The following is a 24,650-nucleotide window of genomic DNA, read 5'->3' as shown; positions in this document are numbered from 1 at the left end:
TTGGTGTGAATCCAAGAAGGCTCCTACGGAAGAATTTCAGCTAGGGCGTTTTCTCCATTTCCTGCAAGCAGGTGTGGATGCGGGTCTAAAGTTAGGCTCGATTAAAGTACAAATTTCGGCCTTATCGGTTTTCTTTCAGAAACAATTGGCCTCCTTTCCAGAAGTTCAGACTTTCGTGAAAGGAGTTTTGCACATCCAACCTCCATTTGTGCCCCCAGTGGCACCATGGGATCTTAACGTGGTGTTGCATTTTCTTCAATCACATTGGTTTGAACCTTTACAGAAGGTTGAGTTGAAATTTCTCACTTGGAAAGTGGTCATGCTATTGGCCTTAGCATCCGCAAGGCGGGTGTCTGAGTTAGCGGCTTTGTCTCACAAGAGTCCTTATTTAATCTTCCATGAAGACAGAGCGGAGTTGAGGACTCGTCAACAATTTCTGCCGAAGGTGGTTTCATCGTTCCACATGAACCAGCCTATTGTGGTACCAGTGGCTACTGACGCCTTCGAGGAGTCAAAATCTCTCGATGTTGTCAGGGCCTTGAAGATTTATATCACCAGAACGGCTCAACTTAGGAATATGGAAGCTCTGTTTGTCCTGTATGCTGCCAACAAGATTGGAACGCCTGCTTCAAAGCAGACTATTGCGCACTGGATCTGCAATATGATTCAGCATGCTCATTCTACGGCTGGATTGCCGTTACCGAAATCAGTGAAGGCCCACTCAACCAGGAAAGTGGGCTCATCCTGGGCGGCTGCCCGAGTAGTCTCGGCATTACAACTCTGCCGAGCAGCTACTTGGTCAAGTTCAAACACTTTTGCAAAATTTTACAAGTTTGATACCTTGGCTGATGAGGACCTCATGTTTGGTCAATCGGTGCTGCAGAGTCATCCGCACTCTCCCGCCTATTCTAGAGCTTTGGTATAAACCCCATGGTTCTTGAAGCGTCCCCAGCATCCTCTAGGACGTATATGAAAATAGGATTTTAATACCTACCGGTAAATCCTTTTCTCTTAGTCCGTAGAGGATGCTGGGCGCCCGTCCCAGTGCGGACTCTATCTGCAGTTATTAGTTATGTTTACACACAATGTGTGTTATGTTGTAGTCAGCCTGTTGCTGACATTGTTCATGCCGTTGACTGGGTTTCTGTTAAATGCCATGTTGTACGGCGTGCTTGAGGTGTGAGCTGGTATGTATCTCACCTTAGTTAACAATAAATCCTTTCCTCGAAATGTCCGTCTCCCTGGGCACAGTTCCTATAACTGGAGTCTGGAGGAGGGGCATAGAGGGAGGAACCAGTTCACACCCCTTTCAAAGTCTTAAAGTGCCCATGTCTCCTGCGGATCCCGTCTATACCCCATGGTTCTTGAAGCGTCCCCAGCATCCTCTATGGACTAAGAGAAAAGGATTTACCGGTAGGTAGTAAAATCCTATTTTTCCTTGCTAGAAAGATTCTTTTAGATGTGTGTGCAATAGAGATGTGCAGTTCAGTTCTCCAGAATCCAAATTCACCCAAATTTTGTGGCTCTGAACAAAACCAAAATCTTAAGGCGATGCAATCCAAATCAAGACCCAGTTCGGATATTCCTGTGGTTCACAATTCGGATTTTAAATCTGAATTTCGTTTTTTGGATTGCTAAAATTACATTATTTTATCTGTTTTTTAATCGACTTTTATTTATGATTATCGCTTTTTTAATGGAATTTTAACCAAACCAAAAACCAAATCAGAACCAAAACACTTGAGGGTTGTTTTGCCAAAACCAAAACACGATGATAAATTACTACCAGTATAAAAACACAGAAGTCCGTGGCCATCTTTAGTATAAACACACATTACTATGATAACATTTTATGTTAATACTCAGATCATACATGAACAATTAGCCATTTGAAAATTTTAAAAAGTAGTTAAAAAGCGTTTAGAAATGCAGTGAAATATGGGTGCATTTGAATCATTTTTGTATTTTGAAGTTTCCTTATTCATTTAATTGTAGTCTTATAGGCCCTACACACATGCCGATTTGTTTGAAAGATATGAACGATCTTGTTCATATCTTTCAGTGTGGAGGCTCCAGCGATGAACGATGCGCGGCCCCACGCTCGTTCATCGCTGGTGCCCCGTCGGCTGTACATGCAGGCCAATATGGACGATCTCGTCTATATTTGCCTGCACTTCAATGGAGCCGCGTGACGGGGGGAGTGAAGAAACTTCACTCCCCCCGTCACTGCCCCCCCTGCCGCCGGGTCGCCCGTCGGCCGTATCCGCCGTCGGGCAGCTCGGCGGCGGATCGGCATGTCTGTAGGGCCCTTTACTCTGAGTTTCAAAAGAGCACATGCAATCCTTGTTTCATGATCCAGTGACTTAAATGAAGCCAGACACAATAATTCAAAAGTGTTTGACTGACCGTGCATATGCTGGGTTCAGAAGGATTCACAATTGTGAAGATTATTGTACAGGCAACGTGGTAGAAAATGCATTTGTATATAGGGCCTAGGGGGTAATTCTGAGTTGATCGCAGCAGCAAGTTTGTTAGCAATTAGGCAAAACCATGTGCACTGTAGGGGGGGGGGGGGGGGCAGATATAACATTTGCAGAGAGAGTTAGATTTGGGTGGATTATTTTGTTTCTGTGCAGGGTAAATACTGGCTGCTTTATTTTTACACGGCAATTTAGATTTCAGTTTGAACACACCCCACCCAAATCTAACTCTCTCTGCACGTTATATCTGCCCCTCCTGTAGTGCGCATGGGGGGTAATTCCAAGTTGATCGCAGCAGGATTTTTGATAGCAATTGGGCAAAACCATGTGCACTGCAGGGGAGGCAGATATAACATGTGCAGAGAGAGTTAGATTTGGGTGTGGTGAGTTCAATCTGCAATCTAAATTGCAGTGTAAAAATAAAGCAGCCGGTATTTACCTTGCACAGAAACAAAATAACCCACCAAAATCTAACGCTTTCTGCACATGTTATATCTGCCTCCCCTGCAGTGCACATGGTTTTGCCCAATTGCTATCAAAAATCCTGCTGCGATTAACTTGGAATTACCCCCATGGTTTTGCCCAACTGCTAACAAATTTGCTACTGCGATCAACTCAGAATTAGGCCCCTAATTCAAGGTTGATTTCAAACATATAACATGTGCAGAGAGAGTTAGATTTGGGTGGGGTGTGTTCAAACTGAAATCTAAATTGCAGTGTAAAAATAAAGCAGCCAGTATTTACCCTGCACATAAACAATATAACCATACTTGCCTACCTGACCCTCTCCATGAGGGAGAAAATGCTCTGTTCCTGGACTTTCCTGATAATGTATGATTGCCATCACCTGTGGTGAGCTAGTTAATTGATAAGAAAGGTGTTTCAGCACAGGTGTTGGCAATCATACATTACCAGGAAAGTCCAGGAACAGAGCATTTTCTCCCTCATGGAGAGGGTCAGGTAGGAAAGTATGAATATAACCCACCTAAATCTAACTTTCTCTGTACATGTTATATCTGCCCCAAATGCAGTGCACATGGTTTTGGCCATTAGAGGAAAATGTTGTTTTGCAGTCAACCTTGAATTAGGCTCATAATGAGCAATCAGACATTTGCTAACATATTCTAAATCAGAGGTTCTCAAACTCGGTCCTCGGGGGCACACACAGTGCATGTTTTGCAGGTCTCCTCACAGAATCGCAAGTGAAATAATTAGCTCCACCTGTGGACCTTTTAAAATGTGGCAGTGAGTAATTAATACACCTGTGCACCTGCTGGGTTACCTGCAAAACATGCACTGTGTGTGCCCCCGAGGACCGAGTTTGAGAACCTCTGTTCTAAATGGTAAAGGAAATTGGCCTAATCTGATTGGTTGCTTCACTTAACACTTCCTTATCAGGATTCATAAATGTCCACCAAGAACATCATGGACCTGAGTGCAATAGGCACTAACAGCCTAGTGTAAGGATACATGTATCTGAGCATTAGCCCTGCCATAGCAGTTTAAGACCAATGTGAAGTGCACTTGTCTTAAAGAACCTTGGATGGCTGTGACATCCGCTCTTGCCTAGTCATAGCTTCTCATTTAAGCATTACAGTCAGCATATTGAAAATACTACTTAGAGCGTTTCCAATGTATTGGACTTAGGGCCTCTGAGCTGTGAAGTGGCAGGAACAGTTCTCATAGCGATTAATTCTCCACAAAGTAATTGCATTTTACAAGCAGTTTTAAAGCACTTTGGCCGAGGGTAATGCTCCAGCAGCCAATGCTTTAATGCAAACAGATCCAAGCACAGCTAAGTGGGGAACCTTTTAAAGTCAGTTTATTTGATCAGTTCTCTTAAGTATTAAACATGACTTCTGGTTATAGATTATGATCATATTAAAACATCTGTTTTGAGTTTATTGTAATTGGGAACAAATAGCTGCTTGTTTGCTGAATTGCAAAGTCAATAATGTCAAGTCAGATGATCTGTTTATATAATTACTGCAACTACATGGCGTATAGGGCTCAACGATGAGGGGGGCCAACTCCACCAACTCCCTCCACCCTTTATCATGGGTGATCGTATATGGGGGGTCATTCCGAGTTGATCGCTAGCTGCCGTTGTTCGCAGCGCAGCGATCAGGCAAAAAAATCGGCATTTCTACGCATGCGTATGGTGCGCAATGCGCACGCACGTCGTACTTTCACAAATGCTGACGTAGTTTCACACAAGGTCTAGCGACGCTTTTCACTCGCACTGCTCGCCGCAGAGTGATTGACAGGAAGTGTGTGTTTCTGGGTGTCAACTGACCGTTTTCAGGGAGTGTGCGGAAAAACGCAGGCGTAGCGGGGGAAACGGAGGCGTGGTTGGCTGAACGCAGGGCGTGCTTGTGACGTCAAAACAGGAACTAAACAGTCTGAAGTGATCGTTAGCTAGGAGTAAGTCTCGAGCTACTCTGAAACTGCACAATCTTTTTTTGTAGCAATGCTGCGATCCTTTCGTTCGCACTTCTGCTAAGCTAAGATACACTCCCTTAGGGCGGCGGCTTAGCATTTGCACTGCTGCTAAAAGCAGCTAGCGAGCGAACAACTCGGAATGACCCCCATTGGCAGGAGACCAGCAATAGCACGTGCCAAATGTGTTTCACTGTGCATGTTCTGGCTCACCTTGGGTAGGGATGGACATTGGAAGGCCACCATCAAAACTTTTGATACGATGGTAACTAGCTATCACAAGAATTTGATGAAGAAAACATTCCAATGATTCGCACATGTGCAAACAACCAGCAGCAGTTCACAATGTTGAACAGCTGAATTCAGCTGTATTTTAACATCAGATGGCCATCGCTTCCACACTGATATCAAATAGTGAAACCACTACAATAGAAAGGAAAATCATCGAAAATCCAATGTTCTTCCCCACCCTTGGGTCCTATAAAAAAAGTTTGGGGGAATGTAGGCAATGCATGTTCCCCTCCAGGTATATGATTTTAGTTCTGGGAAGTCATGTAGATTTATTTATCTTCATCTTCAGTATATTTCTGTGTTCTGTGCGTGCTGGGGACATCACTTCCACCCACCGGACATTTATGATAACTGGTTCATGTGACTGATAATAATACATAGTAACCAATCGGATTATTGTCAGTACATTTTAGCCAATAAAAACACATTATTAGCTGCTATGGTTATAGCCCCTTTCTTTTATGTCCTAGAGGATGCTGGGGTTTGATTTAGTACCGTGGGGTATAGACGGGTCCTTTGGGAGCCACTGGCACTTTTAGGGTTTAACAGTATGGGCTGGCTCCTCCCTCTATGCTCCTCCTACCAGACTCAGTTTAGAAAATGTGCCCGGAGGAGCCGGTCACAGCTAGGGGAGCTCCCAGGAATTTTATTTGTTTTATTGTTTTTTAGAGTTTGTTATTTTACAGGCAGGCTGCTGGCACTAGCCTCCCTGCTTCGTGGGACTTAGGGGGGGAGTAGGATCCAACCCTTGAGGTGAATGGCCCCTATCTCCGCTGACAGGACACTGAGCTCCTGAGGGTGATGATCGTTAGCCGCCCGAGGCGACCGCTCACTCCCGCAGCATGCCGCCACCCCCTAACAGAGCCAGAAGAAAGAAGAGTGGTGAATCTGACACCGGAGTCCCGGGAAGCGGGTCCCCGGCGGAAATGGCGGCACAAGGGTGGGAGCGCAGCTCTGACAGGCTGCGCTCTGGAAGGCTCAGCGGCACACTGTGAACGGCACTGTGAGGGGCGTCCTGGGCCAGCGCGATACCCTACACTGGTCAAACATAGCTTTCAAGGTCTAAAACACTGTTTGCTGCAAAAATTACCTCAGGCCAGTATAATCTCTAAGTGCGGGAAGATGCGCCATTACAGGGGGCGGATCTTCTCCTCAGAGTGGATCAGCACTAACCAGCGCCATTTTCTCCCTGCAGACACACGCTGACAGGGAACGCTGTCCTCCACATAACTACACTGGGGTAAAAGGTGTTATAAAAGGGGGGAGTGATATTATGTACTAGCTACCCTGTTAAGGTTACGCTAGGCAGCGGGGTTTTTATCTTTACAAAAGCCTATAAGGGCGCGCTGTGGCTGGCTTCTTGTGCTCTGTGACTCTCTGAAGATATTCTGGGGGGGGGGGGGGGGGACTGTGTTGACATTTTCCTGTGTATGTGTAATCCACTTTACCATGTTTAAGGGACTTTGCCCTGTACTGCAGAATGTATATATTCTTCTGGGGAGTCTATACCATGCTCAAAACTGTACACATCTCAGGCTTCGGTGGCAGATTCACCTGGGGTGCCCTCCATAAGGTGTACTTTAAGAAAATATCACTTCCAATATATCCCATACTAGGTAGAAGCCGCAGTTTTGAGAAAAGTGGGGTTTCAAATCCCACTGCTGTGCCTCTCAACCCCTCTCCGTACCCTAGAAAGCGTACACGTGCCCATATAATGCATATATATGAGGGGTCCAACATATGTTTGAGGCTATTAGGGATGAGGAATGTTATTATATGTATATAATGAATGCCTTCCCACTGTGTAGGGCGTTGAACCCCTTATTTGGGAAAACCTGAGCACACCCACAGTTATTATCCACATCCCTATAGAGTGTCTAAATTGTCAAACATGGTTGTCTTACCTGTCCCTGGTACAACTTCCATAAAGGCTGATCACCTATTGAGACTAATCTCTAATACTGTACACTGCTGCAGGTGTGACTCGTAGACCCACTTTTGCGTACATCTCTGGGGCTATTGTAACGTGGTCAGGCTCCTTACTTGATCATTTAGAGTCTATGTGTAGAAGTGACTTGTACTTGTTTCTGTGTCACATACAGGATTCTACAGGCTTCACGGCGAGATGCCGTGAAGGATGTTGACCTGCATAACGAAGGGACCACTGCTCTGGCAGTTTCGACACGCAGGGGACGGTGGCTACACCAATGGACTGCGGATACAGAATCTGAGTAAGGAATGACAGGTCCGCCCTTCACAGGTAAAGACCCTGTTGGGACGCACAGGATACGTGATTATCCATGTCAACTGCGGGTAAGTCGGTATGTCTTCATTCCGAAGCTGCACAGACCAGGAAATTATACCCTACACCTACACTGCAATTCCTTCGAGCATGATTTCACATATTCCTCCACTTCCTTTAGAGGACGTTGGGGAAATCCAGAAAACCTATGCCGTCAGGTTCCCAGGGACGGATTTAAAATTCGGCCTTTTTCAAACCCTTCGGTTTGTCGGTGGACCTCACTGACTAAAGAGATTCAGTAACACATCTGGGCGATATACTGCCTAGACCCCTGGAAACAGTTGGATTGCCCAGGGGTGCAGACTAGAATTTTTAGTATTCCTGCCTCACAGATTATTCAAATCAGGCTTACTAGCTTCTCAGGCAGAAAGTGCACTACTGCTGGAAGCTATCATATCATTTGTCAAACTAAAGTCATTATTCCAATTCCACCTCATTTACGTAACAGGGGTTACTATTCAAACCTGGGGTCATTGATTCCCTACTGGTGGGTGTTCAATTCAGGATGGAGTCTGGGAGTGGTGACCTCTGCTCGAGATGTTGAGGAATTCCTGGTATCCCGGGATATTAGGGGTGCGTACTTCACATTCCAATCTGGCCGTCTCTCTAGGCCTATCTAGGTTTGCACTACAACTATGTCACTTCCAGTTTCAAACACTGAGCTTGGCTTCTACGCAACATCGGGGGTGTTCATCAGGACCATGGCAGCCTTTATACTCCGGCTCCACAAACCAGGAGTGGACATAACTCCATATCTGGGTGACCTTAACATCCTCCAGGGAGATGTTGTTATGGAGTGTTGCTCTCTCAAATCAACTGTCCCGGGATCTCGGGTGGATCCTGAAGCTTCCAATTTCGCATTTGAAGCCGATAAGGAGGCGTTCCTTCCTGGGGATGATTATCAACACGGAAGTGCAGAGGGTGTTTCTACCGGTGAAGAAAGCGTTGGTGATCCAATCAATGATCTGGGATGTCCTGATGCCAGCCCGGGTATCGGTTCATCAGTGCATTCGCCTTCTGGGGAAGATGGTTGCCTACTAAGAGGCTCGACAGTATGGAAGATTCCTTGCACGGTCTTTCCCACTGGATCTCCTGGTCTTATGGTCAGGATCTCATCTTCACATGCACCAGCGGATACGCCTGTTGCCGACAGCCAGAATTTCCCTCCTCTGGTGGCTGCTAACTTCTCACCTACTCGAGGGCCACAGGTTCGGGATTCAGAATTGGATTCATCTAACCACAGATGCAAGTCTCAGGGATTGGGAAGCAGTCGCTCAGGGGGAAAACTTCCAAGGAAAGTGGTCAGTTCAGGTATCTCTCCTTCCAATAAACATTCTGGATCTGAAGGCCATGTACAACGACCTTCTACAAGCGGCACATCTGCGAGATCAAGCCGTTCAGGTTCAGTCGGACAACGTCACAGCGGTGTCCTACATAAACAGGCAGGGCGGAATGAAGAGCAGGGCTGCAATGTCAGAGGTGACAATAATCCTCCTCTGGGCAGAGAAGCATGCGCGGGCGCTGTCAGCAGTCTTCATTCCGGGAGTGAACAACTAGGAAGCAGACTTCCTCAGCAGACACAATCTCCATCCAGGAGAATGGGGCCTCCACCCGGAGGTATTCGCAGAGGTAACAAGCTGATGGGGTGTACCTCAGATTAGACGTTGTTCTAATTGTAAAGCGCAACGGAATATGATGCGTTATATAAGAAACTGCTAATAAAATAAATGATGGCCTCTTGCCTCAACGAGAAGCTTCGGAGATACTGTTCCAGGTCACAAGACCGACAAGCAGTGGCGGTAGACGCCCTGGTAACTCCATGGGTGTCCCAGTCAGTGTATGTGTTCCCTCCACTTCCACTCATCCCATGGATTCTCAAGCTAATAAAAAGTACAAGAGTCCAGGCAATCCTCATTGCTCCGGACTGGCCAAGAAGTGCTTGGTACGCGGATCTTCTCGAGTTACTGCTGGAAGATCCGAGGCATCTTCCTCTTTGCGAGGACCTTCTGCAATAGTGGCCGTTCGCTTATCAAGACATACCACGACTACGTTTGACGGCATGGAGGTTGAACGCCAGATCTTAGCTCGGAAGGGCATTTCGAACAAAGTTATTCCTACCCTGATACAGCCTAGGAAGGTGTGAATCCAAGAAGTTTCCTACTGTGGAGTTTCAAGTAGGACGCTTTCTCCTCTTTCTGCAAGCAGGTGTGGTTGTGGGCCAACGCTTGGGCTCCATAAAGGTCCAGATTTCGGCCTTGTCCATTGATTCAGACTTTCTTGATAGGGATTCTGCACATCCAGCCACCCTTTGTGTCTCCTATGGCACCTTGGGATCTTAATGTGGTGCTGCAGTTCCTGCAGTCGGATTGGTTCGAGCCTGTACAGGAGGTGGACATCAAGTTTCTAACTTGGAAGGTGGTCACACTGTTGGCATTGGCATCTGCTCGACGTGTGTCGAAATTGGGGGCATTGTCATGCAAGAGCCCCTACTTGTTTTCCATGAAGATAGAGCTGAGCTCAGAACGCGTCAGCAATTTCTTCCAAGGGTTGTGTCGGTTTTTCATATCACCAACCTATTGTGGTGCCAGTGGCTACTGACTCCTCAATTACCTCACAGTCCCTGGATGTTGTGAGGACTTTGAAAGTTTCTGTGAAGAGGACTTCTCGTCACAGGTAGTCGGACGCTCTCTTTGTCCTTTATGGTCCCAACACGGTTGGGTGTCCTGCTTCTAAACAGACATTTGCTCGCTGGATCGGGTTTACAATCCAGCATGCTTAATCTACGGCAGGCCTGCCTTGTCCAAGATCTGTTAAGGCCCACTCTACTCGTACAGTGGGTTGTTCCTGGGCAGCTGCCCGGGGTGTCTCGGCTTTGCAGCTTTGCCGACCAGCTGCTTGGTCTGGGTCGAACACGTTTGCTGAACTTCTACAAGTTCGATACTTTGGCATCTGAAGACCTAAAGTTTGGTCACTCCGTTCTGTAAGATCCTCAGCACTCTCCCTCCCGTACTCGAAGGTTTGGTACATCCCCATGGTACTAAATGGAACCCCAGCATCCACTAGGACGTAAGAGAAAATAGGATTTTAATTACCTACCGGTAAATACTTTTCTCGTAGTCCGTAGAGGATGCTCGGTGCCCGCCCAGTGCTTCGTTTTCCTGCGTTGCTACTCGGTTAAGTATTGGTTCAACTGTTGCTGTTCCTCTTTCATGCATGATTGGCATGGTTTCTTCAGGTTACATGCGGATTGCCATGGTTGCTTCCTGTTTCATGCTAGATAACATGTTTTCTTTGTGTTGCATGATGGTTGGCATGATTTCTTCATGTTTCTTCCTGGTTGGCATGATTTCTTCATGTTGCCTGCTGGTTAGCATGGTTTCTTCATGTTACCTGCTGGTTGACATGGTTTCTTCATGTTTCATGCGGTTTTGCATGATTTCTTCATGGTGCATGCTAGTTAGCATGGTTTCTCCATGTTGCGTGCTGGTCAGCATGTTTTTTTCGGTGTGAGATGGTGTGGATCTCACCACTATCTGTATTTCCTTCTCTCGAAGTATGTCCGTCTCCTCGGGCACAGTTTCTAGACTGAGTCTGGTAGGAGTGGCATAGAGGGAGGAGCCAGCCCACACTGTTAAACTCTTAAAGTGCCAGTGGCTCCCAAAGGACCGGTCTATACCCCATGGTACTAAATGGAACCCCAGCATCCTCTACAGACTATGAGAAAAGGATTTACCGGTAGGTAATTAAAATACTATTTTTGCTGCACACACAATACAATTATTGCCCTATTTTTATTAGAGCTTTTTTTACTTTATACTAAGAGGACAGCTGTGCATATTATTATGGTATGTTAGCTATAGCTATGTGAAATAAATACATTTCTTATCTACTGTCCACTAGCTACCATATAGTTACTGCATTGTTTATATATACTTTATAAGAGAAACATACATCTCATATGAGCTGAATTTATGTATCAATTAATTATTCATTTAAGTAAAATGGAAAATCGACAGCATATGTTTACATGTAATGGTTTTGTGTTGTATTAAAGCCAAGAACCGGAAGAAGGTTTGAAATCCTTTCCCATAAGTGTAAGACCTTCCTGGCAGGATGTGAAACTTGGCAAGCTGACGCATGATAACGGCTTATTGGTGACACACGTCAATCAGACACAGGACCTGCTGGTAATTCTTATAGGTGTAGCTGTGTTATTTCTGTATGTATATGGCATAAGCAATGTCAGAATCACATGATTTGTTATACAGTATAAAAGAGATTTACATATTTCACCTTCTGACTTTGTCATAAAATAAATTGTCTTATGCTGGGTACACACAAGAACGATTCTAGGGACAATTGCACGATTTTGACGCATCGAAACGATATATTGGGGGTCATTCCGACCCGATCGCTCGCTGCAGTTTGTCGCAGCGCTGCGATCGGGTTGGAACTGCGCATGCGCCGGCGCTGCAGTGCGCCGGCACATGGCAGTCATCGTTACTTAGCGATCGCCACTGAGACAGAGGCGGTCGCTGGGCGGGAGGGGGCTTGACGGCGGCGCGGTGGCCGGACCGTTGGGGGGGGGGGGGTGCGGCCGCGGCGGCTGCATGACGTCTCAGGCAGCCGCTGCGGCGACAAACAACTCCCGGCCAGCCACAGGAGCTGCGCTGGCCGTGAGTTACTCCAGAAATACAAAAGCATCGCCGCTGTGCGATGCTTTTGTATTTGTGCAGGGGGCGGGCGGCACTGACATGCGGGGCGGACTAGCCCTGTGCTGGGCGTCCCCCCGCATGTCAGGGAAGATGATCGTTGCTGTGCTAAATTTAGCACGGCTACAATCAACTCGGAATGACCCCCATTGTTAGTAAAAGTGCAAATTGTGTACCTTTCACTAAACTAATGATCCAATGCGCCGTCCCGCAGATCATTTGTTGTATCTTCAGATCTTCCCTGCTGCAGGCAAGATCTGAAGCTATCAATGACAGCATACTCCTGGATGCGGCCACTCCTCAGATCGTAAAGATCTATCTTATGTGTATTCACTATACTGTGAGTCCGGGACTGCTGGGGAGGTCAAGGGAAATCTTTAACGACTTTGTTCGTTTGCAAGTTGTTCTGGTGTGTACCCAGCATTACTCTTCTCTCTCTTATTATTAATAATATTTATAACACATCACCTTCCAATAGTCCTGATCTGCAGACCTTGAAAGGGACCATCTCTTGTTCCTTACTTCATTACACGGCACTGAGTAGCACACAATGGGGGTAATTCCAAGTTGATCGCAGCAGGATATTTTTTAGCAGTTGGGCAAAACCATGTGCACTGCAGGGGGGGCAGATATAACATTTGCAGAGAGAGTTAGATTTGGGTGGGTTATTTTGTTTCTGTGCAGGGTAAATACTGGCTACTTTATTTTTACACTGTAATTTAGATTGCAGATTGAACTCACCACACCCAAATCTCTCTCTCTCTGCACATGTTATATCTACCCCCCCTGCAGTGCACATGGTTTTGCCCAACTGCTAAAAAATTTCCTGCTGCGATCAACTTGGAATTACCCCCAATATGTTCTGGTTGGCCGTGCTGTATGGTCGTCCAGAAGATGTTGTATGTATCCCGCTGAAGCACGCAATCGGCATACACACTAGACGATGTGCACAGTTTGTTGTTCCAATATGACAAATAAGGCCAATATTTTCCTAATGTGTACCCAGCCTAAATGTGTGCCAAATATTTATTTCTCTTACGTCCTAGAGGATGCTGGGGACTCCGTAAGGACCATGGAGATAGACGGGCTCCGCAGGAGACATGGGCACTAAGAAAGAACTTTAGGTATGGGTGTGCACTGGCTCCTCTCTCTATGCCCCTCCTCCAGACCTCAGTTGATTACTGTGCCCAGAGGAGACTGGGTGCATTACAGGGAGCTCTCCTGAGTTTCCTGGAAAGAAAGTATTTTAGTTAGGTTTTTTATTTTCAGGGAGCCTGCTGGCAACAGACTCCCTGCATCGAGGGACTGAGGGGAGAGAAACAGACCTACTTTAATGTTAGGCTCTGTTTCTTAGGCTACTGGACACCATTAGCTTCAGAGGGAATGGAACGCAGGTCTCACCCTCGCCGTTCGTCCCAGAGCCGCGCCGCCGTCCTCCTCGCAGAGCCGGAAGATAGAAGCCGGGTGAGTATGTGAAGAAAGAAGACTTCAGAGGCGGCAGAAGACTTCAGATCTTCATAGAGGTAACGCACAGCGGTAACGCTGTGTGCCATTGCTCCCACACAGCACACACACGGCAGTCACTGTAAGGGTGCAGGGCGCAGGGGGGGTGCCCTGGGCAGCAATAAGGACCTCCAAATCTGGTAATAAGTATATATACAGGCTGGGCACTGTATATAAAAGAGATCCCCCGCCAGTTTTTTTAATTTTTCAGCGGGACCGAAGCCCGCCGCTGAGGGGGCGGAGCTTGTTCCTCAGCACTCACCAGCGCCATTTTCTCCACAGCACACCGCTGAGAGGAAGCTCCCCGGACTCTCCCCTGCTTACCACGGTGAAAGAGGGTTTTAAAGAAGGGGGGAGACGGGGGACATAATTTGGCGCAAATACATTATAACAGCGCTATCTGGGTAAACATATTGTGTTTTTTTTCCTGGGTTATTAGCGCTGGGTGTGTGCTGGCATACTCTCTCTCTGTCTCTCCAAAGGGCCTTGTGGGGGAACTGTCTTCAGATAAGAGGATTCCCTGATTGTGTGGTGTGTCGGTACGCGTGTGTCGGCATGTCTGAGGTAGAAGGCTTTCCTAGCGAGGAGGTGGAGCAAATTAATGTGGTGTCTCCGTCGGCAACACCGACACCTGACTGGGTGTATATGTGGAATGTTTTAAGTGCTAATGTGAATTTATTGCACAAAAGGTTGGACAAAGCTGAATCCAGGAATTATGCAGAGAGTCAGGCCCTGCCTGCCCCTATGTCGCAGGGACCCTCGGGGTCTCAAAAGCGCCCACTATCCCAAATAGTAGACACTAATACCGACACGGATTCTGACTCCAGTGTCGACTACGATGATGCAAAGTTACAGCCAAAATTGGCTAAAAGTATTCAATATATGATTATTGCAATAAAGGATGTTTTGCATATTGTCACGATCCGGGTATCTGGACGCCATTTCTTACCCATCAGATGCCTCCTAAGGCTGGCTCAGCGCTCCTGGACCGGATCCCATCTGTTATCCTGATGTTTACATTCCTGCATCCTCTCCTGTCTCCCTGAGACGCTGTCACAGTCACGCCATATTACATCTGGCATGGCGTCTCCCGCGGCCTCCGCCGCCGTCCCTGAGCTTCTGCATGCAGAGTGTCAGAGTGGCGATTACGTCAGCCGCGGCCTCCGCTGTGTCCGCGTGGTTGGATGTGCACTTGTCAGCCTGGCGTCTCCTGTCTTCAGTGGCCGGCGCCGCCATTACTGTTTTCATTACCACATGGATTACAAACCAAACTTCCCTCCAAGTGTCTGCATGGGCGCAGCCATCTTGGATTCTGTCAGCTGATCATTTCCTCCAATCTGTTGTCAGTATTGTTAATCTGCATAATTGCCAAGCCAATCCCTTCCTTGCTGCAGGTATAAATACACTGTGCCTGAGCAAGGAAGGCGTCAGTGCTTTGGTTGTCAAACCTAGTTCCTGTTTGTCTCTCTCCTGTGATTGCCTTCCAGGTTCCAGCTCCTGTCTCAAGACTTCCACCATAGAGACCCGCACCAGCATTCCACCTGCGGTGTAGCCTGACTCTCCGATCCATTTTGGATTCATCTGTTTCCAGCTACAACATTACCTGCTTCCAGCCCAGCTTCCAGCAGAGTACAGCTTCTCTTAAAGGGCCGGTGTCCTTTCTACAGTTTACCACTCTCCACCGGTATTATTATTTCTCCGCTCTCAAGCTCTACATTTCAGCTCATATTTCATCGCTCCCAAGTTCATTTATTATTTAACTGGTTCCAGCCAGTATCCACTCCGTGCTAACAACAGTCTGGTTCCAGCCAGTATCCACAGCAGCCGTTTTATCTACAGCAGCCCAGCTTTTCCTGGAACACCAGCTGGTACAATCCTGGGTTATCTCCATTGCTACAGTCGGGCCTGGTAAGGACTTTCCATCTAGAAGATTATTAGAACTATCTCACACTACCAGTGCCCTGTGGCTCCTGCCACCCTGTAGTACCCAGGAACTGTATTTATTCTTTGCTGACTTTTATGTTTTCTTTTACTGCTGCTGTGTTGCGGAGTTGTCATAATAAACATCATTGACTTTTATCCAAGTTGTCGTGGTCACGCCTTCGGGCAGTTATTATTCATGTTACTTACATGTCCAGGGGTCTGATACAACCTCCCAGGTTCCGGTACATCTCAGCCCCTACAACTGAGGCTGCCTCCCGTCAGCTCAGGCCCTCAGTTGTGACAGTAAGCACTGACCTAATGAATCCAGCCGGAGACCAGGATCAAGCGGCCAGGCCGATGCAAGAACTGGCAGCCCGACTTGAACATCAGGAGGCTGCACAGGGCCACATCATCCGCTGTCTCCAGGGTCTCTCTACTCGGCTGGATGGGATTCAGACAACTCTCCGTGGATCAGGCGCGTCTGGTGCGTCAACCACAGTGACTCCAGCTATAACCCCACCCACCTTACCCATTTCTGCTCCACGTCTTCATCTTCCAACGCCAGCAAAATTTGACGGATCTCCAACGTTCTGCAGGGGATTTCTCAACCAGTGTGAGATTCAGTTTGAGCTACAACCTGGCAATTTTCCCAGTGACCGTACAAAAATTGCCTACATTATCTCTCTTCTCAGTGGCTCAGCCCTTGATTGGGCATCACCGTTATGGGAGAGGTCCGACATCCTGCTATCCTCCTACACTGCCTTCGTGTCAACATTCAGGCGTATCTTCGACGAGCCAGGCCGGGTAACTTCAGCTTCATCTGAGATTCTCCGTTTACGCCAGGGATCACGTACTGTAGGACAATATCTAATTCAGTTCCAGATCCTGGCATCCGAACTGGCATGGAACGACGAGGCCCTGTATGCTGCATTCTGGCATGGCTTATCTGAGCGTATTAAAGATGAGTTAGCTACCAGAGACTTACCTTCTAAGTTAGATGAGCTAATCTCACTCTGCACGAAAGTTGATTTACGTTTCAGAGAGAGAGCAACTGAGCGTGGAAGATCATCTGCTCCAAAATCTTCTGCTCCTCCTCCTCGTCAACTGTCACCATCTAAAGATGAGTCCATGCAACTTGGCCGTTCCCGTTTAACTCCTGCTGAGCGCCGAAGACGTCTCTCCGAGTCTCTCTGTCTCTATTGTGCAGCTCCGTCTCACACCATTAATGCCTGTCCCAAACGTCCGGGAAACTCCAAATCCTAGCTCGCCAAGGAGAGGACCGGCTAGGAGTAATGATCTCCTCTCCATCTCCTCAAGATTGTAATCTCCCAGTTTCGCTTCAAGTTGCTCAACGTTATCGGAACGTCGTTGCCCTCCTTGATTCCGGAGCAGCTGGGAACTTTATTTCTGAAGCCTATGTTAAACGGTGGTCCCTACCCACCGAGAGACTTCCTTCGTCCATTTCTTTAACTGCCGTGGATGGCAGCAAGATTTTTGATGCAGTTATTTCTTTAAGGACTCTACCAGTTCGTCTGAGAGTGGGAGTTCTTCATTCCGAACTTATTTCACTTTTAGTGATTCCAAGAGCCACACATCCTGTGGTCCTGGGCCTTCCATGGCTCCGTCTTCACAATCCTACAATTGATTGGACGACTACGCAAATCCTGGCATGGGGTTCCTCCTGTGCTGAGACATGTTTGTTTAAAGTGTTGCCTGTCTGTTCTTCCTCCCCCAGGTCGTCTGATGTTCCACCTCCTCCATATCAAGATTTCACGGATGTGTTCAGTAAAGCTTCTGCTGATATCCTTCCTCCTCATAGAGAATGGGACTGCCCGATTGATCTCGTTCCAGGGAAGGTTCCACCTCGAGGCCGAACTTATCCGTTGTCTCTGCCTGAGACGCATTCTATGGAGGAATACATTAAAGAGAACCTAGCAAAGGGGTTCATTCGACCTTCTTCTTCTCCAGCCGGCGCAGGCTTCTTTTTTGTAAAAAAGAAAGATGGTGGTCTGCGGCCGTGCATCGACTACAGAGGTTTGAACGACATTACCATCAAGAACCGTTATCCTTTACCCCTGATTACTGAGCTCTTTGACAGAGTTAGCGGAGCTACCATCTTTACAAAGCTGGACTTGAGAGGTGCATACAATCTCATCCGGATCCGTGAGGGTGACGAGTGGAAGACCGCCTTTAACACCCGTGACGGACATTATGAGTACCTCGTCATGCCCTTCGGATTGAGCAATGCTCCAGCTGTCTTCCAGCATTTTGTCAATGAGATCTTCAGAGACATTCTATACCGTCATGTCGTGGTCTATCTAGACGATATCCTCATTTTTGCCAACGATTTAGAGGAACATCGTTTTTGGGTTAAAGAGGTTCTGTCCCGTCTCCGTGTCAATCATCTCTATTGCAAATTAGAGAAATGCGTCTTTGAAGTCAAGTCCATTCCGTTTCTAGGGTACATTGTGTCCGGTTCCGGACTAGAGATGGATCCTGAGAAACTACAAGCAATCCAAAATTGGCCGGTACCCTTAACCCTCAAAGGGGTCCAGAGGTTCTTGGGGTTCGCCAACTTTTACCGAAAGTTTATACGAGACTTTTCCACCATTGAGGCGCCTATTACTGCTTTCACTAAGAAGGGTGCTAACCCGTCCAAGTGGTCTGAAGAAGCCATGCAAGCATTTCATCTTTTAAAACAAAGGTTCATCTCTGCGCCTGTTCTGAAACAGCCTGACATCGACTCTCCTTTCATCTTAGAGGTGGATGCCTCCTCCGTTGGAGTAGGAGCGGTGTTATCTCAGAGGGCTAAAGATGGCCATTTACACCCTTGCAGTTTCTTCTCCCGGAAGTTCTCCCCAGCTGAGCGCAACTATGCCATTGGCGACCAGGAGTTGCTAGCCATCAAGCTCGCTCTGGAAGAGTGGAGGTATCTGTTGGAGGGAGCTTCTCATTCAATCACCATACTTACAGACCACAAGAACCTTTTATATCTGAAAGGCGCACAATGTCTCAACCCTCGTCAGGCCAGATGGGCACTTTTCTTTTCCAGGTTCGACTTTAAACTCCAGTTCTGTCCGGGCTCTCAGAATCGCAAGGCCGATGCCCTTTCCCGCTCATGGGAGCAAGAAAATGAGTCAGAGTCTTCAGACAAGCATCCTATTTTAAATCCGTTGGCATTCTCCACGGTAGGGATGGACTCTACGCCCCCATCAGGGAAAAGTTTTGTGAAACCGATGCTAAGGAAGAAGCTCATGCATTGGGCCCATGCTTCCCGTTTTGCCGGACATACAGGTATCCAAAAAACCCTGGAGTTTATCTCTAGGTCCTATTGGTGGCCAACTCTGAAAAAGGACGTCTTGGAGTTTAGTGCATCTTGCCCAAAGTGTGCTCAACATAAGGTATCCCGCCAGTCGCCTGCGGGGCAACTGGTTCCACTATCTGTTCCCCGTCGACCTTGGACCCATTTGTTGATGGATTTTATTACAGATTTACCCATGTGCAACAAGTTCAATACCATCTGGGTGGTAGTTGACCGGTTCACCAAGATGGCACACTTCATTCCTCTCACCGGTCTTCCGTCAGCTTCCAAGTTGGCTCAAGTATTCATACAAGAGATCTTCCGACTCCACGGTCTTCCTGAAGAAATTATCTCAGATCGAGGAGTTCAATTCACAGCCAAATTCTGGCGAAGTTTATGTCAAGTCCTCCAAGTCAAGCTAAAGTTTTCCACGGCTTACCATCCTCAGACCAATGGTCAAACCGAGAGGGTGAATCAGGACTTGGAGGCCTTCCTCCGCATCTATGTGTCCTCCTCTCAAGATGACTGGGTTCAATTACTTCCCTGGGCCGAGTTCTGTCATAACAACCAGTATCATTCTTCATCTGCTTCAACACCATTCTTCACTAACTTTGGATTCCACCCTAAAGTCCCTGAGTTCCAACCGCTTCTAGCAACTTCTGTTCCCGCAGTGGATATCACCTTGCATCAGTTTGCCAATATCTGGAAGAGCGTACGATCAGCTCTGCTCAAGGCATCATTCAGGTACAAGAAGTTTGCGGATAAGAAGCGTCGAGCAGTTCCTGCTCTCAAGGTGGGTGATCGGGTATGGTTATCCACGAAGAATTTGAGGTTAAGAGTTCCCAGTATGAAGTTTGCACCTCGCTATATCGGTCCTTTCAAGATTGAACAAGTCATCAATCCTGTTGCTTACAGACTCCAGTTGCCTCCCTTCTTAAAAATACCCAGGACATTCCATGTTTCCCTGTTGAAGCCACTGATCTTGAATCGGTTTCATTCCTCACTTCCTCCAACTCCGAAAGTCCAAACTCAACGAGGCGTTGAGTATGAAGTGGCCAAGATCCTGGACTCACGTCACCGTTACGGTCAACTACAATATCTTATTGACTGGAAGGGTTATGGTCCTGAGGAACGTTCATGGACCAATGCTTCTGATGTCCATGCTCCTGCCTTGGTTCGGAGATTCCATTCCAAGTTTCCTCAAAAGCCAAAGAAGTGTCCTGGGGCCACTCCTAAAGGGGGGGTGCTGTCACGATCCGGGTATCTGGACGCCATTTCTTACCCATCAGATGCCTCCTAAGGCTGGCTCAGCGCTCCAGGACCGGATCCCATCTGTTATCCTGATGTTTACATTCCTGCATCCTCTCCTGTCTCCCTGAGACGCTGTCACAGTCACGCCATATTACATCTGGCATGGCGTCTCCCGCGGCCTCCGCCGCCGTCCCTGAGCTTCTGCATGCAGAGTGTCAGAGTGGCGATTACGTCAGCCGCGGCCTCCGCTGTGTCCGCGTGGTTGGATGTGCACTTGTCAGCCTGGCGTCTCCTGTCTCCAGTGGCCGGCGCCGCCATTACTGTTTTCATTACCACATGGATTACAAACCAAACTTCCCTCCAAGTGTCTGCATGGGCGCAGCCATCTTGGATTCTGTCAGCTGATCATTTCCTCCAATCTGTTGTCAGTATTGTTAATCTGCATAATTGCCAAGCCAATCCCTTCCTTGCTGCAGGTATAAATACACTGTACCTGAGCAAGGAAGGCGTCAGTGCTTTGGTTGTCAAACCTAGTTCCTGTTTGTCTCTCTCCTGTGATTGTCTTCCAGGTTCCAGCTCCTGTCTCAAGACTTCCACCATAGAGACCCGCACCAGCATTCCACCTGCGGTGTAGCCTGACTCTCCGATCCATTTTGGATTCATCTGTTTCCAGCTACAACATTACCTGCTTCCAGCCCAGCTTCCAGCAGAGTACAGCTTCTCTTAAAGGGCCGGTGTCCTTTCTACAGTTTACCGCTCTCCACCGGTATTATTATTTCTCCGCTCTCAAGCTCTACATTTCAGCTCATATTTCATCGCTCCCAAGTTCATTTATTATTTAACTGGTTCCAGCCAGTATCCACTCCGTGCTAACAACAGTCTGGTTCCAGCCAGTATCCACAGCAGCCGTTTTATCTACAGCAGCCCAGCTTTTCCTGGAACACCAGCTGGTACAATCCTGGGTTATCTCCATTGCTACAGTCGGGCCTGGTAAGGACTTTCCATCTAGAAGATTATTAGAACTATCTCACACTACCAGTGCCCTGTGGCTCCTGCCACCCTGTAGTACCCAGGAACTGTATTTATTCTTTGCTGACTTTTATGTTTTCTTTTACTGCTGCTGTGTTGCGGAGTTGTCATAATAAACATCATTGACTTTTATCCAAGTTGTCGTGGTCACGCCTTCGGGCAGTTATTATTCATGTTACTTACATGTCCAGGGGTCTGATACAACCTCCCAGGTTCCGGTACATCTCAGCCCCTACAACTGAGGCTGCCTCCCGTCAGCTCAGGCCCTCAGTTGTGACACATATCACAGAGGAACCCCCTGTCCCTGACACGAGGGTACATATGTATAAGGAAAAAAAACCTGAGGTAACCTTTACCCCTTCTCATGAGCTGAACGAGTTATTTGAAAAGGCGTGGGAATCTCCAGACAGGAAACTGCAGATTCCCAAAAGGATTCTTATGGCGTATCCTTTTCCGGCTAAGGACAGGATACGGTGGGAATCCTCCCCAAGGGTGGAAAAAGCGTTGACACGCTTATCCAAAAAGGTAGCACTACCATCCCAAGATACGGCTGCCCTCAGGGATCCTGCTGATCGCAAGCAGGAGGCTACCTTAAAGTCCATTTACACACACTCTGGTACCTTACTCAGACCGGCGATAGCGTCGGCTTGGGTTTGTAGCGCTGTAGCAGCGTGGAATTGGATACCCTGGATAAGGATACCATTTTATTGACCCTGGGTCATATTAAAGATGCTGTCTTATATATGAGGGATGCTCAAAGAGACATTGGCCTACTGGGTTCTAGAGTCAACGCTATGTCGATTTCTGCTAGACGAGTCCTATGGACTCGGCAATGGACAGGTGATGCCGACTCAAAGAGGCATATGGAGGTTTTACCTTACAAGGGTGAGGAATTGTTTGGGGAAGGTCTCCACAGCTACGGCAGGTAAATCAAATTTTTTGCCTTATATTCCCTCACAGCCGAACAAAGCGCACATTATCAAATGCAGTCCTTTCGTTCAAATAAAAACAAGAGAGTACGAGGATCGTCCTTTCTTGACAGAGGTAAGGGCAGAGGAAAAAAGCTTCCAACCACAGCTAGTTCCCAGGAGCAGAAGTCCTCCCCGGCCTCTACAAAATCCACCGCATGACACTGGGGCTCCGCTGAGGGAGTCCGCCCCAGTGGGGGCACGTCGTCGACTTTTCAGCCACATCTGGGTTCACTCACAGGTGGATCCCTGGGCAATAGAAATTGTTTCCCAGGGTTACAAGCTGGAATTCGAAGAGGTGCTTTCTCGCCGGTTTTTCAAATCGGCCCTACCAGCTTCTCCCCCAGAAAGGGAGATAGTTTTAAATGCAATTCACAAATTGTGTCTTCAACAGGTGGTGGTCAAAGTTCCCCTGCTTCAACAAGGGAGGGGGTATTACTCAACCCTATTTGTAGTCCCGAAACCGGACGGTTCGGTCAGACCCATTTTAAATTTAAAATCCTTGAACCTATACTTGAAAAGGTTCAAGTTCAAGATGGAATCGCTCAGAGCGGTCATCGCCAGCCTAGAAGGGGGGGATTTTATGGTATCCCTGGACATAAAGGATGCGTACCTTCATGTTCCCATATATCCACCTCATCAGGCGTACCTGAGATTTGCGGTACAGGATTGTCATTACCAATTTCAGACGTTGCCATTTGGGCTTTCCACGGCCCCGAGGATTTTCACCAAGGTAATGGCGGAAATGATGGAGCTCCTGCGCAAGCAGGGTGTCACAATTATCCCGTACTTGGACGATCTCCTCATAAAAGCTAGATCGCGAGAGTAGTTGTTGATCAGCGTCTCACTTTCACTGAAGGTGTTACAACAACACGGCTGGATTCTCAATATCCCGAAGTCACAGTTAGTTCCTACGACTCGTTTGACCTTCTTAGGCATGATTCTGGATACGGACCAGAAAAAGGTTTATCTTCCGATGGAAAAGGCCCAGGAACTCATGACTCTGGTCAGGGACCTATTGAAGCCAAAACAGGTGTCAGTGCATCGCTGCACTCGAGTCCTGGGAAAGATGGTGGCATCTTACGAGGCGATTCCCTTCGGCAGGTTCCATGCGAGGACCTTCCAATGGGACCTACTGGACAAGTGGTCCGGGTCACATCTACAGATTCATCAGTTGATCACCCTGTCCCCCAGGGCAAGGGTGTCTCTCCCGTGGTGGCTACAGAGTGCTCACCTTCTAGAGGGTCGCAGGTCCGCCAATCAGAACTGGATTCTGGTAACAACGGACGCGAGCCTCCGAGGTTGGGGAGCAGTCACACAGGGAAGAAACTTCCAAGGTCTTTGGTCAAGCCAGGAGACTTGTCTTCACATCAACGTCCTGGAGCTGAGGGCCATATACAAGCGGAGACTTTGCTTCGCGACCTACCGGTTCTGATTCAGTCAGACAACATCACCGCAGTGGCTCATGTAAACCGCCAAGGCGGCACAAGGAGCTGAGTGGCAATGGCGGAAGCCACCAAAATTCTTCGCTGGGCGGAAAATCATGTAAGCGCACTGTCAGCAGTGTTCATTCCGGGAGTGGACAACTGGGAAGCAGACTTCCTCAGCAGACACGATCTACATCCAGGAGAGTGGGGACTTCATCAGGAAGTCTTCGCACAGATTGCAAGTCAGTGGGGACTGCCCCAGATAGACATGATGGCGTCCCGCCTCAACAAAAAACTACAGAGGTATTGCGCCAGGTCAAGAGACCCTCAGGCGGTGGCAGTGGACGCCCTCGTGACACCGTGGGTGTTCCAGTCGGTCTATGTGTTTCCTCTTCTTCCTCTCATACCCAAGGTGTTGAGAATAATAAGAAAAAGAGGAGTACAGACAATTCTCATTGTTCCAGATTGGCCACGAAGGACCTGGTATCCGGATCTGCAGGAAATGCTCACAGAAGATCCGTGGCCTCTTCCACTAAGACAGGACCTGTTATAACAGGGGCCCTGTCTGTTCCAAGACTTACCGCGGCTGCTTTTGATGGCATGGCGGTTGATCCTAGCGGAAAAGGGCATTCCGGATGAGGTCATTCCTACTCTGATAAAGGCTAGGAAGGACGTGACAGCTAAACATTATCACCGTATATGGCGGAAGTATGTTTCTTGGTGTGAGGCCAGGAATGCTCCTACGGAAGAATTCCATCTGGGCCGTTTCCTTCACTTCCTACATACTGGAGTGAATTTGGGCCTAAAATTAGGCTCCATTAAGGTTCAGATTTCGGCCCTATCCATTTTCTTTCAGAAGGAATTGGCTTCTCTCCCAGAAGTACAGACTTTTGTCAAGGGAGTGCTGCATATTCAGCCTCCTTTTGTACCTCCAGTGGCACCTTGGGACCTGAACGTGGTGTTGAGTTTCCTTAAGTCGCACTGGTTTGAACCACTTAAAACGGTGGAGTTAAAATATCTCACT

General features: G+C 47.8%; 1 protein-coding gene across 3 annotated transcripts in view; it reads left to right on the top strand.

Moving 5' to 3' along the window:
- VWA3A (von Willebrand factor A domain containing 3A) overlaps positions 1-24,650 on the top strand; it is a 772,281-nt gene that overhangs the window by 8,848 nt on the left and 738,783 nt on the right. For all 3 annotated transcript variants that reach the window (XM_063934415.1, XM_063934414.1, XM_063934416.1), the window contains exon 3: positions 11,567-11,699. In XM_063934415.1, coding sequence (XP_063790485.1) covers positions 11,567-11,699 — 133 coding nt within the window. The remainder of the gene's footprint in view (positions 1-11,566; positions 11,700-24,650) is intronic.

The sequence above is a fragment of the Pseudophryne corroboree genome, chromosome 7, assembly GCF_028390025.1.
Source record: "Pseudophryne corroboree isolate aPseCor3 chromosome 7, aPseCor3.hap2, whole genome shotgun sequence".
Taxonomy (NCBI): domain Eukaryota; kingdom Metazoa; phylum Chordata; class Amphibia; order Anura; family Myobatrachidae; genus Pseudophryne; species Pseudophryne corroboree.
Note: the sequence above shows the minus strand (reverse complement) of the source record. Positions and strands in the feature narration are given on the sequence as shown.